Source organism: Aquarana catesbeiana, linkage group LG12 (genome assembly GCF_042186555.1).
Source record: "Aquarana catesbeiana isolate 2022-GZ linkage group LG12, ASM4218655v1, whole genome shotgun sequence".
NCBI lineage: Eukaryota > Metazoa > Chordata > Amphibia > Anura > Ranidae > Aquarana > Aquarana catesbeiana.
Window position 1 is genome coordinate 91598895 of NC_133335.1, and position 15941 is coordinate 91614835.

General features: G+C 43.6%; 1 protein-coding gene across 1 annotated transcript in view; it reads left to right on the forward strand.

Annotated features, from left to right (window-relative positions):
* Positions 1-15941, forward strand: part of SLC26A11 (solute carrier family 26 member 11) — a 116733-nt gene that overhangs the window by 77937 nt on the left and 22855 nt on the right. Inside the window, exons 13-16 of the mRNA XM_073608207.1 lie at positions 818-945; positions 1541-1640; positions 10952-11085; positions 11175-11244. Coding sequence (XP_073464308.1) covers positions 818-945; positions 1541-1640; positions 10952-11085; positions 11175-11244 — 432 coding nt within the window. The remainder of the gene's footprint in view (positions 1-817; positions 946-1540; positions 1641-10951; positions 11086-11174; positions 11245-15941) is intronic.

A 15941-nucleotide genomic window follows, 5' to 3' on the forward strand; every position in this document is an offset into this window, starting at 1 on the left:
CAGTCTCTGCAATACCATTTGCCCATTTTGTTCTTACAAAAGGTTTTGTTGAAAGGGCATTTTTAGGAAAAGTTTTTACTGTTTTTTTCTACTAAGTGAATACAGTATATGGGAACCTACAGTGAATTTTAGGGCAGTATGAATGAGACCTCTCTCTAACATTTCCAGCTGTTGTAAAACTGCATACTGTATCTCAGTATTTTCTGACAATGATAACCTGGCACAGGTCTAGAACATGACCCTCTAAACCAGCGGTCTCCAAACTGCGGCCCTTTCCTTGCCTTTATCTGGCCCTTGGGGCACTATTCCATTCAATGACACCAACAATGAGGCATACTTCCTGTTGCTGACACCAACAATGGGGCACTATTCTTCCCACTGATACCATCAAAAGGGTTTGATTCCTCCCGCTGATACCAATGATGGGGCACAATTCTTTCCATTGATACCAACGATGGGGCACAATTCTTTCCATTGATACCAACGATGGGGCACAATTCCTTTCCATTGCCACCAATGATAGGGCACCATTCCTTTCATTGACACCAACGATGGGGCACAATTCCTTTCACTGACACCAATAATGGGGCAGAATTCCTTTCATTGACACCAGCAATATGGCACAATTCCTTCCATTGACACCAACGATGGGTCAAAATTCCTTCCATTGACACCAACGATGGGTCAAAATTCCTTCCATTGACACCAACGATGGGGCACAATTCCTTCCATTGACACCAACGATGGGCACTAGTCCTCCCACTGTTTGCTTTTGGTTTTTGTTTTGTGTTTTTACCATTTTCTTTATTTTTTTCAGGGATTGATCTACTTCCCTTTCTGGCCACATTCCTTTTATCCTTCTGGGAAATCCAGTATGGAATTATAATTGGTATTGTGATCTCACTGATCATCGTTTGTATTCCGGTTGCACGGCCACAGATCAAGGTGAGCAGCATTATGGTGGGAGTAATAAGGAATTCTATTTTGTGAGGTTAGTTTAAAGTGTTACTAAATCCACAACAGTAAAATCAGTCTGTATATGCAATAAAGCATGCTTGTTATAGTCACTGTGGAACCTAAGGGGTTAATTTTCTGCATTGTGTAAAAAGGCTGTTTTTCCTGTCTTCTCTGATCCTCCCCTTCTTTTACTGTCCCCAATCCATCTCCTGATAGTTCAGAGCCTTGGGGGCACGCTGCACATGCTCAGTTTGGTGTGTATGGTTAGAGGGTTTTTTTTTCTTTTGGGAGGGTGCATGTGATCAGCACAGGGCCAATCAGCACTGTCCATACAGAAAGTCAGGGGTCATGCAGCCTTATAATACAGTCAGAGCAGAATTAAAACTCCTCCTACAAGCTTTAACAAGGCACTGATAAAAGTCATAGGACTGCTATATACTGCTGATGAGAAAGGGTATTTAGCAGTTTAAATTTACTAAAATAATTGCATTCACATGTTCTGTGTACTGTAGGAGACCAAATATTGTGAATGCAGGGTCCTGGGCTTAGTAACACTTTAAAATCAATATGTTGTCTTTTCCAGGTTATAGACACTGGTGGCTTAAATATGATAGTAATGAGTGGCCTGAGTTTTCCAGCCATGGAATATCTCCGGGATGCTATTCATAAAAGCGCTTTTGAAGGTAAATATTTTCAGTTCTCAATGCGTAATGTTTTTTCAGCAAGCACATATTTTTTTGAATTACTATTTCCTTTGTTTGGATAAAAAAAAAAATCATAATTCAAGATATTTTCAGTTGACAATTCAACATATTAACAAACAGGTTCACATACTGTATTTATCAGAGTTTGAACCATGTGGAAAAGACAAAAACTAGGATTCATAATCAGGGACTGTCAAATACAGAGTTTTAAACGTGTAGAGACAAGGATCTTGCATGCATAAGTTCATATCAGTACTAGACGATACACAGCTAAGATAAGGTGTCCTTGCAGTGACATGCATAACAAGCAGAGAAGCTGATGGATATGTGCAACATACTTTGAAAGCAATATCTGAGGCAGATAAGTAGTGCATGGAAATGAGGGAGTGGACTGGCAGAGTCTTGTTCCCAGGCGGGGAACGGTGTAACTTCTTTGGTGGTGGAGAGCTTGATATTGTTATTGCAGTAGATTTCAAACGTTGCACAAAGGCCAAAGGGGTCCTCCTCCTAACTGAGTGACCTTATCTAGGAGTCCGACTCTGTCGTCTCAAAGAAGAAAAGAATCGAGGGGGAAAAAAAGGGAGGTAGGTGCCATCATAGGGGAGAAAAGGGGGTAGGAGGGGGGCTGGAAGGGAGAACATAGGTCCTCCAGGGGACCCTCCGGTGGTATGCTTACCTAGCCCTATCCACCCTGTAGCCAGAGTGGTTCATGATGGGTGGGCTACACTCTCATGAGTGGGAAGGGAAAAGAAAGAGCTTTATACAACCCCAGAAGGGACATTGTGTATGCTGTGTATTCGGACAGAGTGTTGTTGGAGGAAACTCACTCAGGTGCTTTCGGTGTCTGCTGTCATGCGTGGCGGTGAGAGGAACTTGACTGGCCTGCACAGAGTCCTGACCTCAGCCCAATGGAACACCTTTGGGATGAATTCGAGCAAAGACTGCGAGCCAGGCCTTCTTGTCCAACATCAGGCCCTGACCTCACAAATGCGCTCCTGGAAGAATGGTTAAACATTCCCATAGACACACTCCTTGTAGACAGCCTTCCCAGAAGAGTTGAAGCCGTTCTATCTGCAAAGGATGGGTCATCTCAATACTGAACCCTACGGACTAAGACTGGGATGCCATTAAAGTTAATTTGCATGTAAAGGCAGGTGTCCCAATACTTTTGATAATATAGCGTATTTGTTGTTTGCCAAAGCAGACTTTGCTTTTAAATGCAAGCTCCAATTATCTCTCATTCACCAATAAACACTGCAAAGCATTTAGAAAAAGAAAAATTATATACTTTACACTTCCAGCTGCTTCCTGTAGGTTCTGGGGACGTCACTGGGTCTCATCGCGGCATCCTGGGAAAGCTAAGGATTCTAAATCTTAAAGGAATACACTCTCTAACATTGTGTAGAGGTACATTATCTCATGTGAGATCTTCAGCTCTCCTATGGTCCCAGAGAGCCTACCAGTAGGCATAACCTAAGCATTTTTTCATTTTACTTTTAATTGTTTTTTTTTGTTTATTTTCCGTGAATATTTTTCACTTTGTGCTTTTAATGAGGTGATGGATTTTCAGATAAGTAGAACTTGCATCGTAATACACATTGATAACATCAAGCTGTTTTCTTATGTGTATATCTAAATGTCACAGAAAAAAACATAACTCCCTTTAGTGCCGGTTCACACAGGGGCGACTTGTCAGGCGACCTAGCCGCCTGACAAGTTGCCTCCCGTTCTGTACTACGGAACCGTTCTAATAGGAGCGACGCAAGTCGCTCCGGCTTAGAAAAAGGTTCCTGTAGTATTTTTGGGGCGACTTCAGGCGACTTCCATTGACTTCTATACAGAAGTCGTTTTGCAAGTCGCCGCTGAAGTCGTGTGCAGGTCGCCTCGGTGAGGCCTGCAAGTCGTGCCGCCCCTGTGTGAACCGGCACTTAGAGAAATAAGCTTTTAGTAAAATGCTACACTCCAGCCAGCTATGAAATGGTTGCATCTAATCCCAGAATACACAGTTTTTACCTGCAGTATGATGTCCTGTTAATTGTAAAATTCATATTCTGCGTATGCAGACCAACTTGTGCAATCCAACTTCTGATTCTGAGAACCCATACACCCATTTGTGTTTTTAATTTTTTGTTTTTGTTTTGTTTTTTAACATGTATTTACGTGCAATAGCCCGCATTGAAAAAAATTAGTAAACCCGATTCATGAAATTTTGACCTAGGCACATCTATCTGTAGGGTTTACTTATCTCTCTCCAAAGCCCTGAGTCCCGTGTCTTTTTGCTGTTTCATTCCTCTGTTATCAGCATGATAACTTATGGCAAGCTCTCCGAGACGGGAGATAAAAGCAGCTGGAAATTTGTGTCGGTGTGGGTGCTATAAATAGTTTAACAGAGTGTTGGTCTATTCACGGTACAGCTCTGAAAGTATCTTTGCTCCTCTGCCTATGCGGAGTGCTTGTGTGTGCCTTTCCTCCAATCAGCTCACACACAGTGTATGCCCAGACTCCCCTCCCATTGCTGAAAGAGGAAGTAAAAATTCCAACACAATGTAAGAATTCTAAAGACTATATAAAGCTGAAGACTGCAGATATACATGTAAAACGTATGTAGGGAGATCTGTTTAATTCCTGTGTATCATCTGAGGCGGTTCACTTCACTGGGTATAGAAGGTTTACATCCACTTTAATAAAAAGTTACATTAAATAATCACTTTCTTTATTGTACATCACGGGACACAGAGCAGCCATAGTAATTACTATGTGGGTTATACGCCACTTATAGGTGAATGGACACTGGAACACCCAAAAGACAGGAAGTCCCCCTCTATATAACCCCTCCCATACAGAAAGTACCTCAGTTTTTCGCCAGTGTCTCAAGGTGATGGTCACGATGGATTAAAATGCTATACTAAGGACAGCCCCGTTGGAGAAATCCTTGACAGGATCAAGGGGCTATGCAGTTGGATCCATTCAAGGTGGCAAAAGAAAAGGCCAAGATGGATGTTTTTTGCCTGTAATGCTGCTCTTAGGAGGGCTGGACCGTGGGATCCAGGCCCTTGGATACATGACTAAACCAAAGGTTGTCCTGGCAGGGTGCTGTACAGGTCCAAGGGTATGGACCCCAGTATGCAAGGGGGATCCGGAGACCTGGCCCGCTGTGATGGGTGAAGATTGGGTCTGGCTGTGTATTCCAGCAGTATCCTGCGGCGGGAACGGTAAGTTTTTTTTTTTTTTTTTTTTTGTTTTTTTTTTTAAAGAAGAAAGAACCTGGAAAAGGAATGCATATGGTTCACCTTAAGGGATTTTTTTCTGAGTAGCGTATGCCTTGCCTGTTTTTCACCACTAGAGGGTGTTTTATAACATACCTGGTGTTCACTTGTCATGCTTTCCAGCTCCCCTTCATTTTTTCTGTGTCTGGCAAGCACTCCTTTTGGAGACAGCATTGCCCCTCATCCTGGTCTACCAGTTGTCTGCCGAAAGGCCCTGGGACCACCCCCCTCCTGTGCGAGGCAGCCAGCATCCCCCCACAGTAACACAGCCCCGTTTCCCCCCCAGCTATCCCGATAACGGGACCGCCTCGTCCACGCTCACGTGTGGGAGTCAGCTCTGGTTAAAAGGCCACCATAGGATGCAGGGGGTGTGACTTAGGCGCGGCCAGTGTGCACATGGAGGGCGAGCATGCACGTAGCACAAGGCGCAGGCTCAGTGGCTATAAAGTTTGTGACTCTGTGAAGAGTCCGGTGGCTGACAGGGGGACACTACTGGGGCAGGGAGCATACTGGGGCATGTAAGCACTGTATAGGTGTGGATACAGGCCTACTGGGCATTAGGCTGAGCAGTGATGGCAGCATTTTTTTTGCTGGACTACAGCTCAGCAGTGGATGCAGATTGTGAGTACCTCTGCATTTTGTGCTTAGGACTATGTCTTCCCGAAAGAAAGTGGGGGGGAATACAGCAGGGAGAAGCGCAAGGGCACCGCTGTCAGGATCTGAGGATCCTAGTCAAGCTTCCACAGTACTATCCTCCCCTGAAATGCCAGAGGCAACTGGCCAGGCTGTTAGGCATAGTGGCTACATCCAACATTTCAGCCTCTGCATGCGTCACCAGTGACTCTTTGGCTTCAGCATTAGCTGGTTTGGAAGGAAAAATAATGAAAAAAAAATGATCGCCTCTGTCTCCCAGTCCGGGAAAAAAACACGAAAGGTCCCCTTCTCCCCCTCCTGACCTTGCAGTATTGGAACAGGAATGGGCAGATGATATCGAGGTGCCATTTGGTGACGGGGAAGAAGGGCAGGCTGCTGACTCCTCCTCTGAGGATTCAATCTCAGAGGAGCCCTTCTCAGCCTCGCAATCCCAAAGATTGCTAGTTCAATCCCTTACGGGATTGGTCCGTTCTGGATTCAAGATGCCCCCAGCGGTGGCCGAGGCCCACTGTTCGTCTTTGGGCTCTTTGAGGCCTCCACAGGGCCCACATGCTTTCCCTTTACACCCACTGCTGGAGCAACTAATATATGCAGACTGGGATCACCCAGATAGGTATTTTATTCCTCCTAGAAGATTTTCTCTTCTTTATCCCATGGAGGAAAAGTTCACTAATGGAAATGCCACCAGCAAAACTCAGATGAGAGCTTTTTGTCAGAAAATGCGACCGTGTGTATGCTCCATCGGTCTTTTGCTGGCGGAATTCCAGTCAGCAAAAGATTGAGAGCATGTTCTCTATTTTTCGGTTGGGAAAAGTTTCTATCCGAAAATGCGTTAGTCTGTATGCAATTCAGACGCACAAAAAATCATGCATGCTCAGAAACAATTTGACGCATGCCCGGAAGCATTGAACTTCATTTTCTCAGCTCGTCGTAGTGTTGTACGTCACCGCGTTCTTGACTGTCGAAAGTTCAGAGAACTTTTGTGTGACTGTGTGTATGCAAGGCAAGCTTGAGTGGAATTCCGTCGGAAAAACCATGCAAGTTTTTTCTGACGGAAATTCCTATCGTGTGTACGCGGCATTAGAGGTGGAGTTTGCCAGCAGCGGATGCTGCTATTTCTTCTGTAAATAGGAGTCTAACTTGTCCAGTGGACAATGTCCAGGTTTTCAAAGATCCAGTCAACAAGAAGCTGTAATCTTTACTTAAAGCCTCCTTTTCTATAGCTGGTTCAGCAGCACAGCTTGCAGTGGCAGCGATAGGCATTTGTCAATCCTTAAAAGACCAGCTCAAATAGGTCATTAAAGGTGTCCCTGCTTAAGGGGAAGCAGCCCGAGAGTTAGCAGAGCTGCCAAGGGCCTTATGTTTTGCGATTGACTCTCTTAAACATTGTATTCAACAGGTGTCACGCTTTGCCCTCTCATCTGTGCATATGCGCAGAATTCTCTGGTTGAAGCATTGGTCAGCTGAATTGCCGTGCAGGCAAAAAATATTGGCAGGTTTTCCTTTTCATGGGGAACGGTTGTTCGGAGACGACTTGGATAAGTATATCCAAAAAATCGCTGGTGGTAAGAGTGCCCTTTTACCGGTTAAAAAAAGGAGTAGGCATCCTTCATTTAAATGTTCTTCTTCCCCGGCACCAGGTGCTGTAACCTCCAGGCAGTTTCGATGGCCCCTGCTGTTGGGTTCAAGAAGTAAGCCTCAAGGCGAAGCACAAGGCCAGAAGAAGCCCGGGGGATAGAAGCCTGCAAAACAGAGTCCAAGGGCTCCTTATAAAGAGGCGCCCCCACTCGCTCAAGTGGGGGGAAGGCTTCTGCAGTTTTCAGGAGCCTGGCGGGAAGAGATCCAAGACAGATGGGTCATCTGCACAGTATCTCTAGGCTACAAGCTAGAGTTTCGAGAGTTTCCACCATTTCGTTTTCTAAGATTGAATTTTCCCAGAGAGCTGTTTAAAAAGAAGGTCTTTATTCCAGGCACTGGACTGGTTGACGTCACAGGGTGTAATTTATAGAAATTCCAACAAAGGAACAGGCCATGGGTTTTTATTTGAATCTCTTCACGGTGCCAAAACTGAATAGAGATGTCAGACCCATTCTAGATCTGAAAGATCTAAATCAGTTTCTAACCATCCACTCCTTTCGCATGGAGTCAATCCAGTCAGTCGTGTCCACTCTGAGGGGAGGAGAATTTCTAGCATCAATAGACATCAAAGATACATATCTGCATGTACCAATTTGCCCCGCTCACCAGAAGTTTCTGCGATTCGATGTGGAACAGCGCCATTTTCAGTTCGTGGCCTTGCTCTTTGGGTTAGCCACCATCCCCCTGGGAGTTTACAAAAGTTCTGGCCCTGGTATTAGCAAGATTAAGGGTCCAGGGTATATCAGTAATGGCATATTTAGACGACCTGCTGCTTGTAGATCAGTCTGTTGCACGGCTAGACCTGAGTGTGTCCAGCACAGTCAAGTATTTGGAACACCTGGGTTGGATTCTCAACCTAGAAAAATCGGCCTTACGGCCAGTAAGAAGGCTAGAATACCTGGGTCTGGTCATAGACACAGTCTAAGAAAGAGTCTCTTTGCCTCAGATGAAGATCAGGGCTATAGGAGATCTGGTCCGTGTGGTCAAGGTAAAGAAGGATTCCTCCATTCACCTTTTGCATGAGGTTGTTAGGGAAGGCGGTGGCTTCGTTCAAAGCTATTCCCTATGCCCAATTTCATTCCAGACTGTTGCAAAACAGTATTCTGTCTGCTTGGAACAAGAGGATCCAAGCCTTGGACTACCCAATGTATCTGTCCCTAAAGGTGCTCCGTAGTCTCAATTGGTGGTTGATAGCCAGAAATTTGCAGAAGGGGAAATCCTTCATGCCAAGAGCCTGGAAGGTAGTAACGACGGATGCCAGCCTCTTGGGCTGGGGAACAGTTCTGGAGGAGGCACTGTCCAGGGGAAGTGGTCAGAGACCGAAAAAGCCTTGCCCATCAACATTCTAGAGATTTAGGCCGTGCGTCTGGCTCTAATATCCTGGACTTTCAGGTTGCAGGGTTGTCCCGTCAGGATACAATCTGACAATGCCACAGCAGTGGTTTACATCAACCACCAAGGGGGGTACCAGGAGTCAGGCGGCCCAGAGGGAGGTGGGCCATATTCTGACATGGGCAGAGAAGCATGTGCCTTTTCTGTCAGCAGTCTTCATTCCAGGAGTCGAGAATTGACAGGCGGACTTCTTGAGCCACCAACAATTGTTCCTGGGGGGAATGGTCCCTGCGTCCCAAGGTTTTTTCAGCCATTTGCCAAAAGTGGAGTACCCCAAACATAAATCTGTTGGCGTCCAGGTTCAACAAGAAGTTGGACAGCTTTGTGTCAAGGACAAGGGATCCGCTCGCATTCGGAACAGATGCGCTAGTGACCCCTTGGGATCAGTTTTCATTGATTTATGCATTCCCCCCAGTTCAGCTGCTACCGCGGCTTCTACGCAGGATCAAGGAGGAAGGGAACCTGGTGATACAATAGCCCCAGCGTGGGCCAGAAGATCTTGGTACGCAGAAATCATAAGGCTGGCAGTAGGGAAAGCGTGGACTCCTCCATCCCGTCCAGACTTGCTTTCGCAAAGACCGGTGTTCCGTCCTGCCTTACAATCGCTAAGTTTAATGGTTTGGCTATTGAAGCCCAAATTTTAAAGGATCGAGGGCTGTTTCGGGCTCAGTGGTGACTACCCTGATTAATGCAAGGAAGCCGGCTTCTAGGGCCATTTATTATAGGATCTGGAGGTCATATATTTCCTGGTGTGAAGCCAAAAGAAGGCATCCTCAAAAGTATGTGTTAGGAAGAATTCTTGCCTTCCTACAATTGGGGGGTTTAAATGAAGCTAGCCTTGAGTACAATCAAGGGTCAGATCTCGGCCTTATCAATATTTTTTCAAAGACCGCTTGCTTCGCATTCTTTGATCCGGGCCTTTATACAAGGGGTAACTCGTATAACTCCACCAGTCAGGCCGCCCTTGTGCCCATGGGGCTTGAACCTAGTTTTATCGGTCTTGCAAAAACACCCCTTTGAGCCTATGCACCATATTCCTTCCCTTGATCCTTTTAACAAGAAAGTTGTTTTCTTTGGTTGCAGTAACCTCGGCAAGGAGAGTGTCAGAATTGGCAGCTTTTTCCTGTAAAGAGCCATACTTAATAATTCATAAAGACAAGGTGGTGTTTCGTCCTCACCCAACCTTTCTGCCTAAGTGTCCAGTTTTCACTTTAACCAAGATGTCTCCCTGCCTTTTTTTTCCCAGAACCTCGCTCTGCGGAAGAAAAATTGTTGCATTCTCTCGATGTGGTGAGAGCTGTCAGGATCTATCTTAAGGTGACAGCTCAGATGCGGAAGATTGATGCTTTGTTTGTGCTGCCAGAAGGGCCCAGAAAAGGGCAGGCAGCGTCAAAATCGACTATTTCACAGTGGATTTGTCAGGTTATAATTCTGGCTTATGGATTGAAAAGAAGGGTTTCACCTTTTCAAATTAGAGCGCACTCTACCAGGGGAGTGAGTGCTTCATGGGCAGTGCGTCACCAGGCCTCTATGGCCCTGATTTGCAAGGCCGCGACTTGGTCATCAGCGCATACTTTTACTAAATATTACCAGATGGATGTAAGGTGGCAGGAGGATGCCGCTTTTGGGCGCAGTGTACTGCAAGCAGCACTATAGGTCCTCACCTCTGAAGCCGGCCTGCTTTGATATGTGTCTCCCTCCTCTCAGGGGCATTGCTTTGGAACATCCCACATAATAATTACTATGGCTGCTCTGTGTCCCATGATGTACGATAAAGAAAATAGGATTTTTATTACAGCTTACCTGTAAAATCCTTTTCTTGGAGTACATCACGGGACACAGGGGTCCCTCCCCTCTTGCTGGGATATACATTGCTTTGCTACAAAACTGAGGTACTTCCTGTATGGGAGGCGTTATATAGTGGGGGACTGCCTGTCTTTTGGATGTGCCAGTGTCCATTCACCTATAGGTGGCGTATAACCCACATAGTAATTACTATGGCTGCTCTGTGTCCCGTGATGTACTCCAAGAAAAGGATTTTACAGGTAAACTGTATTAAAAATTCGATTTTAATATAAAAAAGTATAGTACTGTATATGGAGTTGTATAGAGCAATACTCTGTGTGTCTTCAGCCTTGAGAGATGCCTCAGATGAGGGCTCCCTTTAGAAGCTATTTCTACTTTTGGGCATTGATATCTGCATCTATTTTACAGAGAGAATTGCTGGAAAATATAATGCTAGGGCTTTAAGTTACCTGGACTGCATTGTACCTTTTGAAGTGATCGAAAGTCTGAAACTGGGAAATGTAACCGTCTTTGTTTTTACTAATGCCTTTACAGTTTCCCCACCAAGATCAGTAAACCTTGATTTCTCACACGTAAATGTACTGGATTATACTATTGTCACAGGACTTGGAGAACTAATTCATGAGTTCCAGTGTCAGGGATTGTCACTTTCTTTCTCGGGATTGCAGGTATTTTGATGGCTTTTCGTGCAGTTATTTTTATTATAGTGTAGGTAGTTTTCTCCATAAATATCATATTTTGTTTTTTCCTTTTACAGCCTGAAGTACTTCAGATTTTATTGGCGGCAGATTTGAATGGATTTAAACATCTCCAGAGCATGGGATCAGGTAATGAGAGGGTAGCTCTTTCTTTAAGCAGAGGTCCACCCTAAAAAAAAAAAAAATTACATAAAAATGCTCCTAAAAAATCTGAAAAAAAAAAAAAAAAATTTTATTTACCAGAAATGGCTGTTGCTAGGCACATCATCCTAATCTGCCACTTCCTACTCCGCGGTGATCTTCATTCTTCTCCTCGCGTTGTCTTCTGAGGAATGGGGCGCGCTGTGTTCTGGGAACTGTGTGTGTCCCAGAACACAGCCAGCCATTCACAAAGCGCTGCGTGACTCGCGCATGCGCAGTAGGAAACGGGCAGTGAAGCCGCAAGGCTCAACTTCCTGTTTCCCTTAGTTCGAATGGCGGCGCCGGGACCCGATCCGATGGACGGATCGGCCTCGGGTGGCCGACATCGCGGGCACCCTGGACAGGTAAGTGTGCTTATTAAAAGTCAGCAGCTACAGTGTTTGTAGCTGCAGACTTTTAAAAAAAATTTTTTTCAGCTGGACATCCGCTTTAAATGCAGCCTACACAGAGCACACAATTTTGTGTCCCTTGTTAAGCACTATAGAACACAACATGTGTCCTAAACTCTGAATTAGAGATTAAAACAGAACTGCAGGCAAACAGCTAGAAGTCAAATCACTTTAATGGCACAAGTTGTTAAAATATTATTTTATTGCCCAATAATTTCAGCATGTCCAATTTACACACATAAATGCCACGCAGGTAAGGAGTTCGTATCAGTCACATAAAGAAGTGATTTAGCAGCTGCAAGCCATTTCTTATGAACTATTTTATCCTTCCTTGGAATGAATGTTTTCTACTTTTTTCAATATATTTCATAGTTAACAGTAGCCAGAAGGAAGGTGGCAGTATTTAAAGGAGCAGAAATCCATACGAAATACAACAGAATTATTAATAAATTCTGCATGTTGTAGGTTTATCCTGTCCATGCTTTCAAGCGTTTTAGCAGATTGAAGGAATAATATCTAAGTGTAAAAATTATTTGAAGCCATGTGTTTTAGTGAATTCATAGTTAAAGGATAAGTTCACTTTTGTAAAAGAATAAAAAATAAATGCAAATCTTTTTTGCAGGTGAAAAAATTTGCATTTATTTGTTTATTGTATTTTTTTACTATGAGCCTGCCAAGCATTGCATCCACAATCAGCAGATCATCCTTGTACGAGGAGGCAGTTACACACTGACAGGAAGAATCAATGAACTACCCAGAGCACTGAACAGAACCCTGGTGGTTCATTGAGAACTACAAGCTAACTGCTGCAAAAAGCTGTCGGGACTTGTAGTTTTCACATTCAAAGAACACTGTGAATCTGTTAATTTTGGCAGCAAATTTCAATTTAGTTTTAGTCTTAGTCCTTTAACTAAATGCCATTTTAGTTTTAGTCCCATTTTAGTCATCTGCAATTTATTTTTGTTTTAGTTGACTAAATCTGCAGTACATTTCAGTTGATTAAAATGCCCTACATTTTAGTCGACTAAAATAGAATGGGTTTAGTTAAATTGTAATGCATTATTTAAGCATTTCTCTAGAATTTCCAAACTTATTATATACTCCTGAGTAAAAAAAATCAAATTATTTATTATTTATTGTATTACGGTTTGAACAAACTCACAGGTAGAGATTTAGCTGCTCTGGATAGTCTAAGGAGGCCTGTAATGCACAGTGCTGTGAGTTGGCAGCAGTGGTGATGTACTTTCAGTTTTCCTGCATGTTAAGCCTTACTATAGCCACAGTCCTATAGACTACTATTAGGTTGCACGTTTTTGTAGGGTTTTCTGAAAGCACACCAAAGATACAGCATGCATGGCTTTTGGTGCAGAAAATGTGGCAAAAATGTGCAACTTAATAGTAGTCTATGGGACTGCGGCTATAATCTGGAGTAACATGCATGAAAACTGCAAGTACACCACCACTGTGGCCAAACCACAGCCTACCAGTGTGAACCCAAAGGGTTGTTCACACACTTGATGCAGGCAATATCACTCCACTGAAAAGTAATCCATGATCAGGTCACTTTTCAGAGGCATTTGACAGGCAATGAGGAGGTGATATCACATTTGCGCACTGCCTGTTTTAACCTCCTAAATGCCAGACCCTCAAAAAAAATGGCATGGTGAGCCCACTTAAATACACATAGAACCAAGTAAAATTGGAGCCTGAAGAAAGAAAGATCTTTGCTTGCAGGTAAGGAAAGATTCTGCTGGGGGACAACATAAGAAAGAGGAGGAGGGAGAGAGATTCGGGAGAGAGTTGGCAGGAAGGGATTGGAGGAGAAGTGGGAGAGTACAGTCACGGTGCTGAACTGCTCACTCACTCAGTCCCCGGCTTCATATTTCAGCTGCTTGATTGAGACTTTCCCACCCATACATCCTCTTCACATACACAGTGCACAGACTGGCTGTACAGAGGGACGGAGAACAGATCCAGGGGAATGTGCTGTCCAGACGCTCGTAGCCCAGGCTCTGAGAACAGAAAGCAGACACTTGTATGGTGTGACAGAAACCAGAAGTTCACAAGGGTAAACATCCCCCTTCACATTTTCATTTCGTTTTCGTTGGTTAACGAAAACGGAATTGATTTTTGTCATAGTTTTTGGTCAGTGGACGAAAATGTGCTATTCTTTTCATCACTGTAAAAATGCCGCTGATGAAAACATTTTCGTTGAGGAAATTAACACTGCTGTGAATGAATGACGCAGTGACGTTTTTTAAAATTGTGACAGCAAGCGGGAAGAGAAGTTGAACTTATCCTTTTAAAATACATAGATGTGAACTGCTTTGCCTGTATCAAGATTAGTAATTCTGTCAAGCTAGTTATGGGGTTCAAACACATCTGCCACACTCTATAGGAAAGAAGATTACTCTATATCCTTCTTCAGCTTTCTGTTTCTTCTGCTTGCTCATTGAACAATGTGACAATGCAGATTTATTGTCCAGTGAGCATGTTTGAGCTATACAGGTAGCTGCCATTTTGTTACACCTGGTGCCAAGATGGTATACAAAACAAGTTCTGTGTGCCTTTCCTGGATACTGGTATTTACAAATCTGTCTTCCATTGCCAATGCACAGCTGCTTTCACCATGTTGTGAAGGCACCATGAATGCTGTTGAATTTGTTCCTTACTTAATGGGAAGCTGGTGATGTTGCTTGAAAGATACAAACCTACAGACCCCCCCACCCTCCATGACTCATTAAACAAAAAACAAATTGCCTACACTAAAGCAAAACCCTAAACCCTAACACCTAAACTTCCTCTACCTGACACTTTAGGCCTCATGCACACTGGACGTTTTTTTACAGCAGCTGTTTTTGGCTGTAGACATTTTTTTCTACAGTCATTAAACTCTCCATCATATTATCGTATGTGTCCATGCACACATAGGCTGTTATGAGCAGTTTTGGGCAGTGGCATTTTTGAGCAATAAAAAAAAACAAAACTAGTAGGTTCTGAGAGATGTTTTTCAGCTGTAAAAAACGCTCTAACGCTGATAAACGTCAAACGCTCAAAAACGTCGCTCACCAGCGTTTAACGTTTTTGACCCATTGAAAAAAAAAAATTGTTTTTCTTCAAAAAAGAAAACGCTAATGTGAAAAAACACTAATAAACGCTATTGCAAAAACGTTGAAAAAAGTTAAAAAAAACTCACTGCAAAGCTACTGACATTTTTATAATGTTATTTTAAAGTCCAGTGTGCATGAGGCCTAAAGAGGAAGTAAACCCTAATGGGTTAAATTTCCTATTTGTTCCCCTGCAAACTAAAAGCATAATGGGCTAGTATGTGTAGCGGTACCCCCATAGGGGCTGCTGATTGACTCTATACCCCACTGGCTACCCCGACTCTGCAGATCCTCTCTTACCTCTGACACCTCGGGTTCCATATTGTAATGAGATGCTATCAATGAGAACCACACACAGAGTTACTGAACCACTTAAGTAATTTACTGTAATATGTGTGGAACATAAAAGAAAATGCAATTCAGCATAAACAATAAGTGACAATGGATAGCACTCAATATAATCTTGAAAATTGTAGACCGTACCGTAGTTACGGTCTACATAGTTACCGTAAGGGAGGTATGCAGACAGGTACACAGTGGGATAAACGCTCAATGCACTCCAAAACTTATATTAAGCGCCTTCCCACTGAAACCTCAAAGCACACACACCAAATCCACAGTATAATGTTATGAAAGTGCAACAGTACAATACAATATTATATATATATATATATATATATATATATATATATATATATATATATATATATATATATATATATATATCCTGTACTCAAGGGCTCCCCCTAGGTTGTAATGCAATGTTCCAAATGCAAAATGAATGGTGATGCTTTATAGAAGATGATAAAAGTTCCTGGTCTTCAAAATCTTCAGCTAGCTTATGGTATTAGACTGCAGTATTTGTAAATCCAAACAGGGAAACAGGTAGGAAACAAACTGTATGATAAATGATAAAGCTCCTTCCGCACTCCTTTCCTGATATCTCAGTCTGATCCAAAGTTGGCGCCGTCACACCGCACCGCTCCTTCTGATGGCTTATAACTGTAATACAGGAAACCTTCAAAAATCTTGGGTCCTCCGGTCCATCCGCACACTGGTCCAGCTGGCTGTGCTCTGGAACACCTCAGAGGCCAATCGATTCTGCTCCACGCCTCACAGGCCGCAGTCT